Genomic DNA, 17,332 nt, shown 5'->3' with positions numbered 1-17,332 from the left:
GCCTGGTGGGCTGCCGTCTATGGGGTTGCACAGAGTCGGACATGACTGAAGTGACTTAGCAGCAGCAGCAGCAGGGCAAGTCAGGAACTGCCAAACTGTAAAACTCTGTAATTTAATTAGGCATTTATACTATTTTAAGGGCTTCCCTTGTGGCTCAGCTGGTTAAGAATCCACCTGCAATGTGGGAGACCTGGGTTTGATCCCTGGGTTGGGAAGATCCCCTGGAGAAGGGAACAGCTACCCACTCCAGTAATCTGGCCTGGACAGTCCATGGGGTCGCAAAGAGTCAGACACGACTGAGTGACTTTCACTTCACTTCACTATTTTAACGTATGGAAGTATTTTAAATTTGGAAGTATGTTAAATCTGGTGCCATTGTTTCAACTCCCTCATTTGATAAAAAAAGGAGCCTGAGACCGGGGAGCATTTTGATCTTAGGTGATTTTGAAAGACAATTTGTAATCATGTAATTCTTCCTTAGGATCCATTATAAATAATTATTATTAGAGAAAACATTCCACGTAAGAATAAGTTTGTTAATACATGCTACTGACATATGTCATTTACTTGACTGGGATAATCTTTATCTGAATGGTATACCGTTTTTACATAATAAGCTTCATATTCACCTCAAACTCAACACTTATCAGCTAGGTGACTTTGAGGTCTATGTCAAGAAAATATTTTATGTGAAACTGTTTAAGAGGGGATCTTGAGATGTATTAAATTCTAATATTATGAATAGGTTAAATTAACTGGTGGAAAGTAAAACTCATTGGCTGGACTCTTGAGACAGAATTGGAGAGATTGTTTTTACCCTGAAAAAAATGTAGAATCAGATTAGTGGCATCTCTATCTTAGTAAGAAAAATTATCATCTGTTTTGTCCAATTTTTATTGACTGCCAATGCAAAGAACTGACTCATTGGAAAAGACCCTGATGCTGGGGAAGATTGAAGGCAGGAGAGGGGGACAACAGAGGATGAGATGGTTGGATGGCATCACTGACTCGATGGACATGAGTTTGAACAAGTTCTGGGAGTTGGTGATGGACAGGGAAGCCTGCTGCATTTCTTGGGATCTCAGAAAGTCAGACATGACTGAGCAACTGAACTAACTGACTGACCAAGTTCTTTTTTTAAGTTTTAACTTGTCATCCAGTGTTTAAATTTTCTTTCACCTTATGTTCCATATATGATTAGCTTGTCTTTGTGTCAGGTGCGTCTTTGTGGGGAAAATCTTTTGAATAGGAATGGTCCCTAGTCATCACTCTTTCCACAAGGCAGAGAAACGTCACTTGGCGTTGATGGATTATTCTGTGGATCCACTTTCCATTCATCTGTGATTTTTCCATTGGCTACTTCTGTGTTTGTGGGCTTTCTTTTCTGTGTCTGTCTTCCAATATTAACAAAGAAAAAGGAATACTAAGCTTGGCATGTGTTAGTGATTATTGCTTTACTTTCTACTGGTTCTCAAAGCACATGTCTGATTAAACTAGAATTTTGTTTGTCTCGTGTTTCCATAACTTACTTTTTCAAGTTAGTTTTTTTTTTTTGAAAGCTAGGTTAAGATTATCCATTTCTAGTCCTTAAGCATTTTTTTTTTCTAATTTTTGTGACCCTTTTTACTTACTGTAATTGCTGGTTGCTTCAATTCCTTGGTAGGTGAATGTGTCTATTCTTGATATTTGCATTATCATAGACTGGTTACTGGAGAAGGCAACATCACCCCACTCCAGTACTCTTGCCTGGAAAATCCCATGGATGGAGGAGCCTGGTAGGCTGCAGTCCATGGGGTTGGGAAGAGTCAGACACGACTGAGTGACTTTACTTTCACTTTTCACTTTCATGCATTGGAGAAGGAAATGGCAACCCAGTCCAGTGTTCTTGCCTGGAGAACCCCAGGGAGCCTGGTGGGCTGCCGTCTATGGGGTCACACAGAGTCAGACACGGCTGAAGCGACTTAGCAGCAGCAGCAGCAGCAGACTGGTTACAGGGGGTTTCCCTGTTGGCTCAGTGGTAAAGAATCTGCCTGCCAATACAGGAGACATGGGTTCCATCCCTGGGTTGGGAAGATCCCCTGGAGAAGTAAATGGCAACCCACTCCAGCATTCTTACTTGGGAAATCCCATGGACAGAGGAGCCTGACAGGATACACAGTCCATGGTGTCCCAAACAGCTGGACAGGACTTAACTTAGCCACTGAACAACAACAAAGAGTGGTTACAAACTCTTACAAATGGTTTAAGTGCCATTGTTCTCCATCTTAAAAAAGTGAATACAATAGGAATTTATTTTCCTGTTATCATCTGTTAATCCTACTGCAGTCACTCATGTATTCAGTGTGTACTTATTTATGTGCTGAGTATCTGTGTGTGCCAGGCACAGCTCTAGGTGTGGTTTCAAGCTACGGTTCCATCTTTCTTTGGAACTTCTTTTGTTATCAGATTTTCCCCCAAGCCTCCTTTCATTTCTGAGCCCTAGCCTTTATGAGATGGCTCTTCGAATTTCATCTCACTCTTGTGTCTGTCCTTGGTAAGTTTCTACACCATCTTTTCTAATTATTAAGGTCTCTTCTCGCCAGAGCGCCCTGCATCACTGTTTGGTTTCTTTTAGCGTCTTTGGCTGAAGAGTGGGTGATACTGAATGACTTAATCATCAGTTGAGTTTTATTTTTTAACACCTCCCATCTCTCATTAGTCACCTTCCTTTTCATAGTTTCTGATCACAAGCTCATTCTTATCATCTCTCTGTGTGTTTTCTTTCTAAGTCTGATTTCCTGGTGCTTCATGGTAAATGTATGACTAAGTCTTGGGTTTCTTTCCCAAGCCATCTTATGCTTTCACATGGTAACCCTTTCTCCTCAGCTTCACCCTCCCGTTCTTTTTTGTTGATCAGTTTTAAACCTAAAACAGTCTCTAGATGTTTTCAGCTCTCCTCTGAAAAGCTGAAGTGTCTGTAAGAAAAGATATTTATGAGTAGGTTGGGTGAAATTTCTAAAGGGACCTGAATAAGAGGCACAGTGTTCATTGGTATTTGCCTCGTCCTATCTGTCCATCCATTTCCACACCTATAAAATGAGGATAGTAATGGAATGATTGTCCCAGGGCTGTTGCAGAGAATACATGAGTTAACACTGTGTATATCACAGTGTGCTTTCAATATATTATTACTGCCTTTATTGTTATTCTTCATTACTGTTACTGCCACCTCCAAATCTTGTCCCCAGTTTTTTCTGAACTAAACTAAGAAAGCATCTTCCGGAATCCAGATCATACCTTGGATTGAGTACACAATTATATCACTTTGTTTTCATCTTAATTCAAATCTTTTTCCTTGTGTTTCCATGCTTATTTGTCCTAGTTTCTATAGCATTGTATAAAAGCTTGATAATCAAGGCAAATTTCTTACCCCACCTATCATAGCAGTTTCCTTCACACAGTATATTCTTACTGAAAGCATGAGTTCACCTCCAAGTCGATCATGACTTGCTGAGATGGAGCATTTGAAGTTGTTGCTTCAAAGACAAAAGCGATGGAGGGATTAAAATCTATTTAATAGTATGAGTTTGTTTTTACATAAATAATTACATTCTTGGAGTAAAAAAGGCCTGATCCTGTCATATACTCACTAGCATGTGTTATGCAAACTTCTAATTTCTGTTGGTCTCAGTTTAACAGCTTTAGACTAGATAACCTCAGAAATTGTTTCCAAGTTTGAAATTCTGTTGTTCTCATCAGTTAGCTTGAAAACAACTCTTCTGCTGTTGGCCACCTCTGTTTGGGTATATTTACTGTGGCAGATGTTAATTCCAATCAGTTTAGTTTAATTGCATTTTAACTATCTGCAGAAGACCTTTGTTCTTTGCGATAGCAGAAAGCAAATTAATTTTGGCATAATTAAAAATGCAGTGGGTCATAAAAGTTAAAACAGTTTGATTTATCTCAGCTGATAATTAAATTAGCTTGAGTGCATAGTGTTTCCCACAATAATAAAATTTCATACCATGTCTTTTTTGGCACAGCCTCACTTTAGTAGAAGATGGCAGAAAAACCACTCGTGTCAGCTGAGAGAATATACAACCAAATGAAAAGCAAGCTTCACATATCTAGTTCTAGGTGGGAAATCTGAGGGTCTGAAATTTAGTTTTTGAAAACTAAAAACAATTACTGGGGTCAGACGTGGTCTTTAGGTTTCATGGCAGTTTTATTTTCTTGGAATGTTTTTATGTCCTAATAATTGTCAGAGTACAGAAGTACAAAATAGTTTTAAATAGCATTTCCTGCCTTGCGTAATTTACATGAGCAAGCAGAATCTGAAGATCAAATAGTCCTGAGGCTTTACTTCAGTAATCAATTCTAATTTTCATAAGTAAATTCCAGTTCGTCTATGACTTCATCCGTCTCTGCTGTGAGTCTGCTACTCTCAATCACTTTTAAATCATGTTCATATTAACGTATTGGAGGCACTATTCTCTTTTTTCTAGATTTCTGAGCTTTGGTTCATCTCAAAGCTACAGAAAGCTTTCATTACTGCTGATACAGAAGAAATTAGTTGAATATGCATCCGTTCCTTTTTTTTTTCTATCTTTGGAATAGAAATTGGAAGGAGGAAGAAACTGAACCTTAAATGTTTTGGATAATGTGCATTTTGTTTATCTGCATACTAACTGTGTTTCCTGAGCCAAAAGCCAGGAGGTAGAACTGCATTCATAGTAGTAGTAATAAAGTGTTTTAGAAAGTCCTGCATTAGCCCTGGGGGCTCTCCTTCCCTTCAGACTCCCCTCAGATAATTGCTGTGGAGGAGAAAGGGAGGAGAAGACGGCGTTTGCTCACGTGACAGTGCTTTGGCCACCACCTGCTGCCCATTAATCTGTTCCTTTTTGGCTTGGGTTCTGGGAAGTCCTGTTAGCTGCCAGGGCTGCCAATGTCTGATGCTTCTTCAGCGTTTTTCTCTTTTCTACTAGCCTGGCTTCTCGGGCCTATTTGAACCGCGAGGTATGTGAAGCAAAATGAAGCTCGTATTGGAATTATAATAATTTTTAAAAAAGCAAAACAGCCCTTTTAGCTGCTACTGACTTTTCTCTATCATTGCTGCTCTTCTGGGAGCCCAGCTGAAGGACCATCTGAAGGGCAGGTGGTGGGTTGCACTCAGGTACCCTTTCAGTGTAACCTGGCCAGACTGGTACATGCATATCCCCGTCCCATTGTGGGATGCTCTTCTCCAAGAGACTCAGAGGTGTCCTAAACAAATGTCTATCTCTGGAGAGTTGTGTCTTTTCTCTGGAAATAGCTCAATGCAGGGCTGAACAATATAGCGCCTTAACACTGTCAGTTATCGCTATTTTCTGTGGCTCCAACTCTCCCCTTGCTTCTTTCTTTAGAGACTTTTTTTCTTTTTTTTTTTTGATATGGACATTTTTAAAGTCTTTTTATTGAATTCGTTACAATACTGTTGCTGTTTAATGTCTGGGTTTTTTTGGCCATAAGGCATGTAGGATGTTAGCTCCCCCATTAAGGATCAAACCCACACCCCCTGCATTGGAAGGCGAAGTCGTAACCGCTGGACCACCAGGGAAGTACCTGCTCTTGCTCTTTTGTGCTGGACTGTGTGTTGTAGCTGCACTGTATACCGAGGCCCTTTTGTTAATAGGAGTTCGTTAAATCTTTAATTGCTCCTCTATTTATTGTTTCTGCTTCTGTCATGCCACCCAGATACCTGACATAGTAAGTTGGTAGAAACAAGTCAGAACATCTGCCAAATAATTTTAATTGATTAGAGCTTTGAAGACAAGTTGCCCAGTTGAACCTTTTAAGGTGATCAATCAGTTCAGTTCAGTTGCTCAGTCGTGTCTGATGCTTTGCGACCCCATGAACCCAGCATGCCAGGCCTCCCTGTCCATCACCAACTCCCGGAGTCCACCCAAACCCATGTCCATTGAGTCGGTGATGCCATTCAATCATCTCATCCTCTGTCATCCCCTTCTCCTGCCCTCACTCTTTCCCAGCATCAGAGTCTTTTCAAATAAGTCAGCTCTTCACATCAGGTGGCCAAAGTATTGGAGTTTCAGCTTCAGCATCAGTCCTTCCAATGAGCACCCAGGACTGATCTCCTTTAGGATGGACTGGTTGGATCTCCTTGCAGTCCAAGGGACTCTCAAGAGTCTTCTCCAACATCACAGTTCAAAAGCATCAATTCTTCGGTGCTCAGCTTTCTTTATAGTCCAAGTCTCACATCCGTACATGACCACTGGAAAAACCATAGCCTTGACTAGACAGACCTTTGTTGGCAAAGTAATGTCTCTGCTTTTCAATATGCTATCTAGGTTAGTCATAAGTTCCTTCCAAGGGGAAAGCGTCTTTTAATTTCATGGCTGCAGTCACCATCTGCAGTGATTTTGGAGCCCAGAAAAATAAAGTCTGACACTGTTTCCACTGTTTCCCCATCTATTTGCCATGAAGTGATGGGACCAGCTGCTATGACCTTAGTCTTCTGAATGTTGAGCTTTAAGCCAACTTTTTTTATTCTCCTCTTTCACTTTCATCAAGAGGCTCTTTAGTTCCTCTTCACTTTCTGCCATAAGGGTGGTGTCATCTGCATATCTGAGGTTATTGATATTTCTTCCGGCAATCTTGATTCCAGCTTGTGCTTCTTCCAGCCCAGGGTTTCTCATGATGTACTCTGCATATAAGTTAAATAAGCAGGGTGACAATATATAACCTTGATGTACTCCTTTTCCTATTTGGAACCAATTTGTTCTATGTCCAGTTCTAACTAGAGATGCTCTAAACTTTATGAAAGTGAAAGTATTAGTCACTCAGTTGTGTTCGACTCTTGGTGATTCCGTGGACTGTAGCCCACCAGGTTCCTCTGTCCACGGAATTCTCCAGGCAAGAGTACTGGAGTGGGTAGCTGTTTTCTCCTCCAGGGGATCTTCCCAACCCAGGGATCTAACCTGGGTCTTCTGCATTGCAGGCAGATTCTTTACTGTCTGAGTCACCAGAGAAGCCCAATAAAGTTTATAATATGTCTTAATTTTCCTTTCCTTTCCCTCCTTTGTCATCAAACTTTTGAAAGACCCATGATTTAGAATGGTAAGTAGATATTTAATGTGGGAATCCTGAGTGCTAAGTTACATATCAGACTTCATTTCTTTGGGCTTTGTGTTTGTGAAGTAGAAAAAGTTTGGAGAAAAAAATATATAAATGGTGTGGAAATCAAAGTTCAAGATCTTGGAGCCATATGTGTATCAGTGTCCCCTTGACTTTCTCATCAGCCTGTCCTCAAATTTTAGGGATCTTAGAGGGGTTCATTCCTCTTAGAGTCTGAAGATGTGTTAACCTTAGGGTTCTTTTTTCTGATTTCACCTGACCTCTCATTTTCCAACGCCTGCCCTCCAGAATTATTGGATAAGAAGATATGTTTAAGGATGTTATTTTTGAATGAAAACCTGTAATAAGCATAGGTCCAATTTTTGCATTTTCTGAGGAAATATTATTGGAGACAGTGTTTCCTAGAGGATTTCAGTCTTTTTCCCTCCATACTGAATTTGTAAGATTATTACCTTAAACATTAAGCTCCTACTTAATACTTTCATTTCATTTTTGCACCACTCTTTGGATTTGTTTGCGTTCTCATGGAAATTCCAAGAATCACAAGCCTTAAGTGATTTGAAACTAGAATCTCACCAGTTCAAAATTTGCAAAATATGTTAGTTCAGAGAAAAACGGGCTCCTCTGCTTCTTACATCATTTCCCACATGGTATTTTCCACCGAAAGTTTATGTTATGTGACAAGAATATGGACTGATATTGACTAGAAAATGGAAGGTGGAATAAGATTTGTAAACACACACAGGAAGACAGTTGTCCACCCGCAAACCTTACTTTCTTTTCAGCATGCCACAGGGGTCTAGCCAATGTGGTGTGTGATGATCATTTTATGGCCTGTGGAGGTCCCTACCCTCTGTTTCTAGAAAGTGTGGGTCTTTTACAAACTGTCCCTCAGTAGCACATTGCCAGGGCAGCAGAAGATCCAGACTGACAGCGAATCTGACTTCTTGGCTGAGCCTCACTAGACACTGTTTCATCACTACCCTGTTTGGCTCTTCTTTAATTTCTCTCTGAACAACAGAAGCAGCCTCACTACCTATCTCTCAGTGCCTGAAAGGACAAAATCTTTTATGAACTTTTTTTCTTTTGCTTTGGTTGGTTCCTCATGTCCTTATTTTTCTCCAAGATAGTACCCAAAATAATTGAGGAAGAGACTTGAGATGTTTGCCTGTTTAGAGTGCTGAACTGTTAGAAATATTCCGAAAAAGTTGTGCGTTTTGATTAGTGAGAAGGCTCCTTCTCTTGTTCATAAGGGCAATGATGACCTATTCCATGAGCATCTACTTTGAGAAGTAGGGCAGGGCTGGGTGACCTGGATCCACTCTAAACTTTCAGTATGGTGCTTAGTCACTCAGTCGTGTCTGATCTTTGGTGACCCTGTGGACTGGGGCCTGCCAGGCTCCTCTGTCCATGGGTTTTTTTCAGGCGAGAATACTGGAGTGGGTTGCCATTTCCTCCTCCAAACTTTAAATGTAATATGTCTTAATTTTCCCTTTCTTTTCCTCCTTTATCATCACACTTTTAAATGACCTGTGATATAGAATGGTTCTGGATCCACTGTGAAGACCTCTGATAGAAATCATTGCCCTTGTTTGTACTGAGCATCTATGAATGTTGACCTATAAAAAAGAATCAACAGAAGGCAGAAAGGAAAGCTCAAGCTTGAATGGAAGACAGATAGACCATTGTGTTTTCTTTCTTTCCTCTTTAGAAGTCCACCTGGACCCCTGCAGAACGTGGTGTCCCGTCGCAGACTGTCAGACAGTGTGCCCCGTCGCAACAAGTGACTCAGGACAGCCCGTGCTGGTGGAGTGCCCTTCCTGCCACCTGAAGTTCTGCTCATGCTGCAAGGATGCTTGGCATGCAGAAGTCTCCTGCAGGGACAGTCAGCCCGGCATCCTGCCAACAGAGCATGGGTAAGGAAGGAACCTTGATCTTTGGGATCATTCACCTTTGTTCCTAGAAATCTGTTGCTTGGAGAAAGAGCCATATTGTGATGAAATGTCTAGGTGAGTTCTTTACCTGCAAGGCTTTCCTGAGAAGTGTCTCAGAATGGGTACGTTATTAACTAAGAATCACCAAATCAGCAGGTCTAAAGGGATTTTAGTTAATTACCCCTGAACAACCTTCCAGGTACATTAGAGTTAGTCTCTATGTGTTTTGATTTCTCTTTAGGTAGGAGGCTGTGGTCCCCTGGTTCTCTGTATGTAGGAAGTCATAGCTTTTGTCCACAGCCATTTGCTTAGGTACCATAACTGCCTACAATTAATACACCTCATTCTTGCTTGTGAAGAGGTGAAGAAATGATTTTCTTAGCTGACTCAATTGCCAGCTCGTGGGGTGTACCAGTCATATTAAAAGAAACAGCAATAGAAACAACAGCCCTTCAGGGTAGTATACTGCTAAAATTCATGCTTACTAAAGGAAAAGAGCTTATCTTTCGATATTTTATGCTCTGAAAAAAAAAAAAACAATAATGAGGTTGAGAATTTGCTATGATGAGAAGCAATTCACTCTGTACCTTGCAGAACAGAGGGTATTTATTTATGGCAGCAGCAAAGCCCAGAGTGAGAGAACTTTGTGTTTGATCCCTTGCTTTGCTTGAGGCTATGGCTGTTTTGCATCAGCAAGAACAGAAATAACAGTGTTGGCCAGTTGGCTTAATCACTCAGCATCCTTGAAGTATGGAGGGCCATTCTCCAGAAACAGAAATGCTCCTTGGTGTGATGCTGTGCTTGAGTCGCAGACCAAACACATCAAGGGGAGAAAAAGAGCTAGGGCATGTGGCAGGCATGTGCCCACTTAACCAGGACCAGGCACATTTTCACTGCCACCCAGCAAGGTCTCCAGGAATCACAAGACAGTGTGAAGATCCCAGAGGAGAGACAGAGTTCTGACATTGCCGCTGGCATCTTTGTGACTGTATGCAAGTCACTCAGCCTCTATGAGTCTGAAAATGAAAAAGTGAAAGTCACTCAGTCGTGTCTGACTCTTTGAGACCCCATGGACTATATAGTCCATGGAATTCTCCAGGCCAGAATACTGGAGTGGGTAGCCGTTCCCTTCTTCAGGGGATCTTCCCACCCCAGGGATTGAAGTCTATTGCTCTATTAAAAAAAAAAAGAAAAGGGAGGAATGAAAATGGTGGCTGTCTCACTGCTTTATAGGGTTATTATGAGCATGGAATCCAATCATAGGTTTGACCACACTTTGTGAACCTGATGTCTTCACGTGCTGAGTGGTGGTTTTGATGAATAGTAGCTAAAATGCAATCCAGGCCTGGCTCACACAGGCCGCCCTCCACCTCAGTTCTACTTATTTTCTCTGCTCCTTGAGCCTGTAAGCTTTGCTGGCCTCTTCATCTATCCGAAGCAGGTCTTTTCAGTGATATTGGGCATTTATTTGAAAGTATTGATGATTGACTCCCTCCCATCCCCATCCGTTTGTTTATTTGCACACATCATTGTATAGACGATCTCTGCCCCTATTGGATCCTCAGCTGGTTTTTCCACCGCGTGGCAGACTTCTTGTACTTTTTAGTCAGACAGCGTGTGCTCAGAGAATGAAAGACTAATTTGGCAAAACAATGGATTCAATCAGCTATGGAAAATACAATTATGTAATTCACTCAAAGCTAAAGATAAATAAATTAAGGTTCTTTGTTTTGAGTTATCTGAACAAGGAATAATCTGCACTGCGCCTGTTTTTACCCCCACCCTGTTCCTGGGACATGAAGTTAAGTACAGACAGCAACGAGTTCACTCCCTACTTATCAGGAGCCCTGAGAATTCAGTGGATGACCACAAAGTTGAGTCTAGAAGAGCATCATTCAGCTGTTTAATTATATTCAGCCCACTTTACCCATAGCTCTGGTTGGTGGTCCTTGATTTTTAAAATCACTCAGCATTCTTTATCCTTAAACTATAATTTCTCATTCATTTCTTTTCTAGGACCCTCTTTGGGATGGAGGCAGAAGCCCCCATTAAGCAGTGCCCAGTGTGCCGGGTTTATATTGAGCGCAACGAAGGCTGTGCTCAGATGATGTGTAAGAACTGCAAACACACATTTTGCTGGTACTGCCTTCAGAACCTGGATGTAAGTGCAGCCCAGAAGGGTCTCCCTGTGTATCCTCCTCCGTCCTGTGTCTATGCGACAGCCCATACCTGACGGACTTTTCTTTTAAAATATTGAACCTGTTTTGTTTTTTTCCTGCCAGAGAAAGTTATTTTTCCTTAATGAAACATCCTGAGTCTGCTACTTCACATGCACGTCTCTGATTACTTTAAGTGTGTCGTCCTACCTTTAAAGGCAAACTTTTGTTTTAGGGACATTTCCAGCTTTGGGGGCATTGTCTCATTCTGTTGTGTAAAGGACTATTAGCGTAGTAGTTTGATTTTGCTCTTGTAACGAGTTACCACAGACTTGTGGCCTAAAGCAACGCAGATGTGTTATCATTAGTTCCGTCCATTGGTCATCTGACATGGGTCTCCCTGGATGAAAATCAAGTTGTCTTGGGACTGTGTTCTTTCTGGTGACTCTTGGAGAGGATCTATTTCTTTGTTTATTTTAGCTTCTAGAGGCTGCCTACATTCCTTGGCTATGGCCCCTTTTTCCATCTTTAGAGGCGACAGCATCACATCTTCCTGAGCCTTCTTCCATAGTCTTAGCTTCCAGAGCCATTCCCTCTGACTGAGGGAGAAAACGTCTGAGAAAACGTCTCTGCCTTTAAGGACCCATGTAATTAGATCATGCCCTTCTGGATAATAAGGGCTAATCACCGCCCTCCCGCCCCCGCCACCCATCTCAAGGTCTTTAATCACACTTGCAAAATCCCTTCGGCCATGTAAGGTAACACATTCACATGTTTTGGGGAATAGACCATTGGCATATTTAGGGGAGATCCACTGAGTAGGAAATAGTAACCCACTCCAGTGTTCTTGCCTGGAAAATTCCATGGACAGAACAGCCTGGGCTACAGCCCATGAGGTTGCAAAGAACACGACTGAGCAACTGAGCACAGCACGGCACGTTTTTAGGGGAGCAGTTATTTTGCCTGTCACAATTAGATTGCTTTTTTCTTCTTTAATTTAAGGAGAAAAGCCATTTAGATGGGTAGCGTCTCTTAATTACTATTTCGTTCATGAGTGTGACAGCAAGATTGTTACTGCTCTCCCAGGGTTCCCTTCTCACATAAGGGATCTGGTCTAATTGTTCTTTTCCCCGCTGTTTGTGAGGTATGTCTTCTCAAGTTCAGGTCCAGTTCCATTCAGTCCCGTGCTGAGGCTAATGGAAACCTCAGAGTTAAAAGGTAATGTGAAGAATTGGTGAGAATTCTGTTGTTTTCAATTCTAGTGTTTTACAGTTGGCGGTGATATCCCCTTTAGATATCCCCTATTTTGGCAGTTTGTTTATAGTTATTCCCTGTTTTGGCAATTTGGACCTTTAAAATATGTTCATATCGGTGTAAGCCCTCAGTCATGGTTGGATGGGTGGCTATTCTTTTCTCAATTTTTTGTTTTAATTGCTTGAAAGTGAAAGTCTCTCAGTTGTGTCCGACTCTTTGTGCCCCATGGACTATACAGTCCATGGAATTCTCCAGGCCAGAATATTGGAGTGGGTAGCCTTTCCCTTCTCCAGGGAATCTTCCCGACTCAGGGATCGAACCCAGGTCTCCTGCATTGCAGGTGGATTCTTTACCAGCTGAGGCACAAGGGAAACCCTTTAATTGCTTTGTTTGCTTCAATTCAATTTGCGTTGGTCTTTAGTATTATACATACTCAGTGAGTGCAGTTGGAGAAGGCAATGGCAACCCACTCCAGTACTCTTGCCTGGAAAATCCCATGGACGGAGGAGCCTGGTAGGCTGCAGTCCATGGGGTCGCTAAGAGTCGGACACGACTGAATGACTTCACTTTCACTTTTCACTTTCATGCATTGGAGAAGGAAATGACAACCCACTCCAGTTTTCTTGCCTGGAGAATCCCAGGGACAGAGGAGCCTGGTAGGCTGCCGTCTATGGGGTCGCACAGAGTCGGACACGACCGAAGTGACTTAGCAGCAGCAGCAGCAGTGAGTGCAGTTAACATGGCCTGCATGCTGGCCACCACATGCCTGGTTTTTAACTAAAAATTAGGTAAGTTATGTAGGCTGACATCTATGAGTAAGAATCTTAATCAGCTTGATGTCAGGGTTTCAGGAAGGCATATGCATTGGGGAGGAGAAATTTGACCTTTTAGACTCTAGAATCTCCATGACTCAGGTTGACAGACAGGTGTTCATTCTATTAAAAAATGTGATTTATTATAACCCCTTGAATTACAATTAAGTTTGAATTCTAATAATGTTTGATATTTGAGACATCTCCTAATTCCAAACGAGTGATACTCTGGATGAGGGTATGACTCCTGATTGTGTACCCCTCATGCTTTACAAATAAAACAAATCCCCTTTTTTCCCCTTCAGGTTTAACCAGCATATTAATAGGATTCACATCCACGCAGAGGTTGAGCCCATGAGGTTCTCTTTAGGAGGCAAGAGCCTAGGGGAATAAATGTATGTGCCAGATCGCTCCATCCTTTGGCTGAAATGTGTGCTGGGTGTGGTGTTGCAGAGAACACAGTGTTGTCACTGGGACTGTTCTGGTGCTCGAGGTGAAATGGTATAGACATGAGGTTGCTAGATACACAGCATCGTCTGGTCATTGTGTTTTGAGGTCTCATTTTCTTGGATTTTAGCCAGGGACCGTTGGCTTGTGGGTCACGATGTGTTTCTGTAGCCAAGTGTTCCATGTCAGATGATGGTGTTGGTCTTTGTTTATAGGGAAGTTTTAGAGTGTCGGTCTAGGGGAAGGGGGATTGTCCATAAGCCAAGCCTGAGACCAACACCAAAAAGAGTGGTTTTGAGTTTTGCTGTGGGGAGTTGGGTTTTTTCCCACCTTGATTCTCATCTCCACTGTTTCAGAGGATAAGATAGTCTTCATCCTCTGCTTTGGGATCCTCAGAGACTTATCCCCTTCGGTTCTGTCTTCTCTCTCCTATGACTTCAGCTTCCATTCCCTGCTCTCTAACCTACCCACGGACTCAGTTATGTCTCATTTAAAAACAAGTAACACTTCTCAAGCCTGTAGCTTTCCCTTGCTGCCGTTCTGTTTCTCTCCTTCCTTTAGAAGCCAAGCCTCAAAAGAGCCAAGCTCTTTTGAGTAATCACCTCTAGCTGTTGACACTCCGGTCATTGCAGTGACTCAGATAGCCAGACAATGACTGTGTTTTCTCAAGGCCTTGACAGATTCCTTTTGGGTAAAATCCAATGGATACTTTAGCCCCCACCTTACCTGGATTCTCTGCTGCCTTTGACATCTTGATCACCTCCGTTCCAATGAGACCATCTCCTCTGATTTCCTTTCTGGCCAATGATCAATTTCCTTTCCAGGTTCTTCCTTGGTGTATTCTTTTGTTTTCTCCCGAATTCATGTAGAATAGTCACTTTATTATAATGTCAAAGTTATCCAGAGAGACAGAACCAGTAGAACAGATAGGTGGGTAGATAGATAGATTGATTCCTGGGGATTTAGCATAAGGGATTTTTTCACATGGTAATAATGGAGGCTGAGAACTCCCATGAGCAGCTGTCATGAGCTGGTTGACCCAGGAAAACCAGTGGTGTCCTTCAAAGCTCAGAGAGCCAGAGAACAATGTTGTATATTCCAGTTCAAGTCTGAATGCCTGAGAAACAGAAGTACCAAGGGCAAGAGAAGATCCGTATTGGTTAGGGAGACAGGTATTCCCCTTGGCCTGCTCTTAAATATGTGTGTTCTATACCCTCTCCCTGGGTAATCTCATCTACTTCTGTGGATTCTTCAGCCCAAGGACACTGGTTCCCAAGTCTCTTCCCAGAAATCCATATCTGTGAAATCAGCTGCCTTTTGAACAGCACTGCTTGCATGTCTCAAGTTCAACACGACCAAACTCTGGCCGTTGTCTTTCCAACAAAATCCTTCTCTGTGTGTCCCTTCCCTCATCAAAGTCCCTGCCTCCTACCCAGTGCTTCTTCCTCATCTGGGGTTTCTTCTCCCTGGTTCCCCATCCCGTTAGTTACCTACATAATTCTGCATGACTGTATTTAACCTCTTGTCTGTCTCAGCCACTGGCATGTTAAAAAGAAGACAGCCTTTTAGCTGTCTCCTTCAAGGTCCTTTCATTCCATACTGCACTTCTACTAGAGTTACCTTTCAAAGATAATCAGTCAGGTTGTTAATCTTATTTAGAATCAATAAAGAGTCTCAGGGACTATAATATGTTTTCATGCAATGATTTATAAAACTGCTATCATCTAAGAATTGTCACTTGGGAGTTCTTAGAGGCCATCATTAATTTTATCCACTGAGGTGATTTGATGGGCTTAGTACCCATCTTTCCATTCAAAAACTGTGTGTTTACCAAAACCTTTGTCTTTGTTTTTCAGAATGACATTTTCCTCAGACACTATGACAGAGGGCCGTGTAGGAATAAGCTTGGCCACTCGAGAGCCTCAGTGATGTGGAACCGAACGCAGGTACCCTGACCTTAGAGGGAGCATAAGAGAAGCCAGGCTTTGAATGGGTTGAAAAGCCCACCGACTCAGTTTCACCCCCTCTGTTCCCTTCTTACGCATCCAAGCCTGAGAGGTTCTGAGGAACTTCTGGCCCTGAAGTTAATCCATGAGCCCAGTCTCCTAGAGAAGTGGAGAGTCAGGGTGACAGAGAGACAAGAATCAGATTGGCCCAAAAGTTTGTTCAGGTTTTTCTGTTAATACCTTATAGGAAAAACTCCAGCAGAATAAGGGCAAAGCCGAAAGCTCATTCGTCCTGAAAAAAAAAACTGGTGGAGTGAATTCCCTAGAGCCCTTTGAGGCATGCTTGCTATGAAAGACAGAGGTCTTAAAATCCCGTGAGCTGTGTTGGGGCTTGGAAGCCTCTGTACATACTGTTGTGTGTTTACGTGGCAGGTTCAAAGGGAGTCCTGATTTATTTTTAAGAGTTTTTCATGTTCCTTTTGAGGAAGTTGGTGTTCATAGCCTAGTAGCCGTTATTAACATCCCTCTGAGGATGTTAACATTTCCTCTGAGACTGTTGAGGAAACAAGTAGAGAGGCCGCCAACACCAACAGTTCGTGATCCCACTGAGCTTGCGCCAGAGCCTGTTAGCATTTGGTTTGTCCTTGCAGTCTCCATGGTTTATATCCAGTTTAGACCATTGCTGGACGCTGGATGCAAGGTCTCATAATTGTAACTGCTTCATGTGCCTGAGATGGTGTCTTAGTTTAAGCCGCTGTAACAAATGACCATAGCATGGAAGGCTCAAAGCACAAATTTATTTCTTATGGTTCTGAACTCTGAAAGTCTGAGATTCCGGTGCCAGTGTTGTTGGGTTCTGATGAGAACACTCTTTGTGGCTTATAGATGGCGTTCTTCTCACTGTGTCCTCACATGGCAGAGAGTAGAGAAGAAACCAGCTCTCTTGTGTGTCTTCTTATAAGGGCGCTAATCCTGTCATGAGGACTCCACCCTCATATCCTAATTGCTTACCAAGGTTCCCATTTCCACACATCCTCCTCCTCTTAGAGATTATAGAGTTTCAATCTATGAAATTCTGGCAGGGGGCAAGAACAGTCCACAGCTGACGGTGGAGTTTATACACAGAAAGACTGACGTGCTGAAATAGGCTTTTCTTCTACATTTCCAGGTGGTCGGGATTCTCGTGGGGTTGGGCATCATTGCCTTGGTGACTTCGCCCTTGCTGCTTCTGGCTTCCCCGTGCATCATCTGCTGTGTCTGCAAGTCCTGCCGGGGCAAGAAGAAAAAGCACGACCCATCCACAACCTAAAGATCTCAGTTTGTGTCCATGTGCCACAGGTGTCTGGGTTATACAAGACTGCAGTGATAAAACCCCACTTAATGAACTCACCTCCTCCTCCCTGCCAAACTTTGGAAGTGCCTCTGTGTCCAGACTTTGAACTCGCCTGCCCACCTTTGGCATCCATAAAGGCCAAGCACTCATGTGTGTGTTCCTGTGTAAAGAGAGCCCGGGTTCAACAGTCCAGACTGTGTCTGTGGAGTGTGTTGAGAAGCTCTGGGTTGATGAGGAGAAACTAACGCATCATCATGTTATCATTCAAAGGCTTCCCCAGTGGACTGTTCAACTTCCAACCAAAGCTGTGAAGCCTGAATGAACACTCGGTATAATAAAT

General features: G+C 42.5%; 1 protein-coding gene across 1 annotated transcript in view; it reads left to right on the top strand.

Annotated features, from left to right (window-relative positions):
• The window catches only part of RNF144B (ring finger protein 144B), a 61,586-nt gene extending 44,618 nt beyond the window's left edge, over positions 1-16,968 (top strand). Inside the window, exons 4-7 of the mRNA XM_068961052.1 lie at positions 8,822-9,026; positions 11,061-11,205; positions 15,570-15,659; positions 16,828-16,968. Coding sequence (XP_068817153.1) covers positions 8,822-9,026; positions 11,061-11,205; positions 15,570-15,659; positions 16,828-16,968 — 581 coding nt within the window. The remainder of the gene's footprint in view (positions 1-8,821; positions 9,027-11,060; positions 11,206-15,569; positions 15,660-16,827) is intronic.
• Positions 16,969-17,332: the final 364 nt, after the last annotated feature.

The sequence above is a fragment of the Capricornis sumatraensis genome, chromosome 22 (assembly GCF_032405125.1).
Source record: "Capricornis sumatraensis isolate serow.1 chromosome 22, serow.2, whole genome shotgun sequence".
Taxonomy (NCBI): Eukaryota; Metazoa; Chordata; class Mammalia; order Artiodactyla; family Bovidae; genus Capricornis; species Capricornis sumatraensis.
This window is presented reverse-complemented; position numbering and strand designations above follow the sequence as displayed.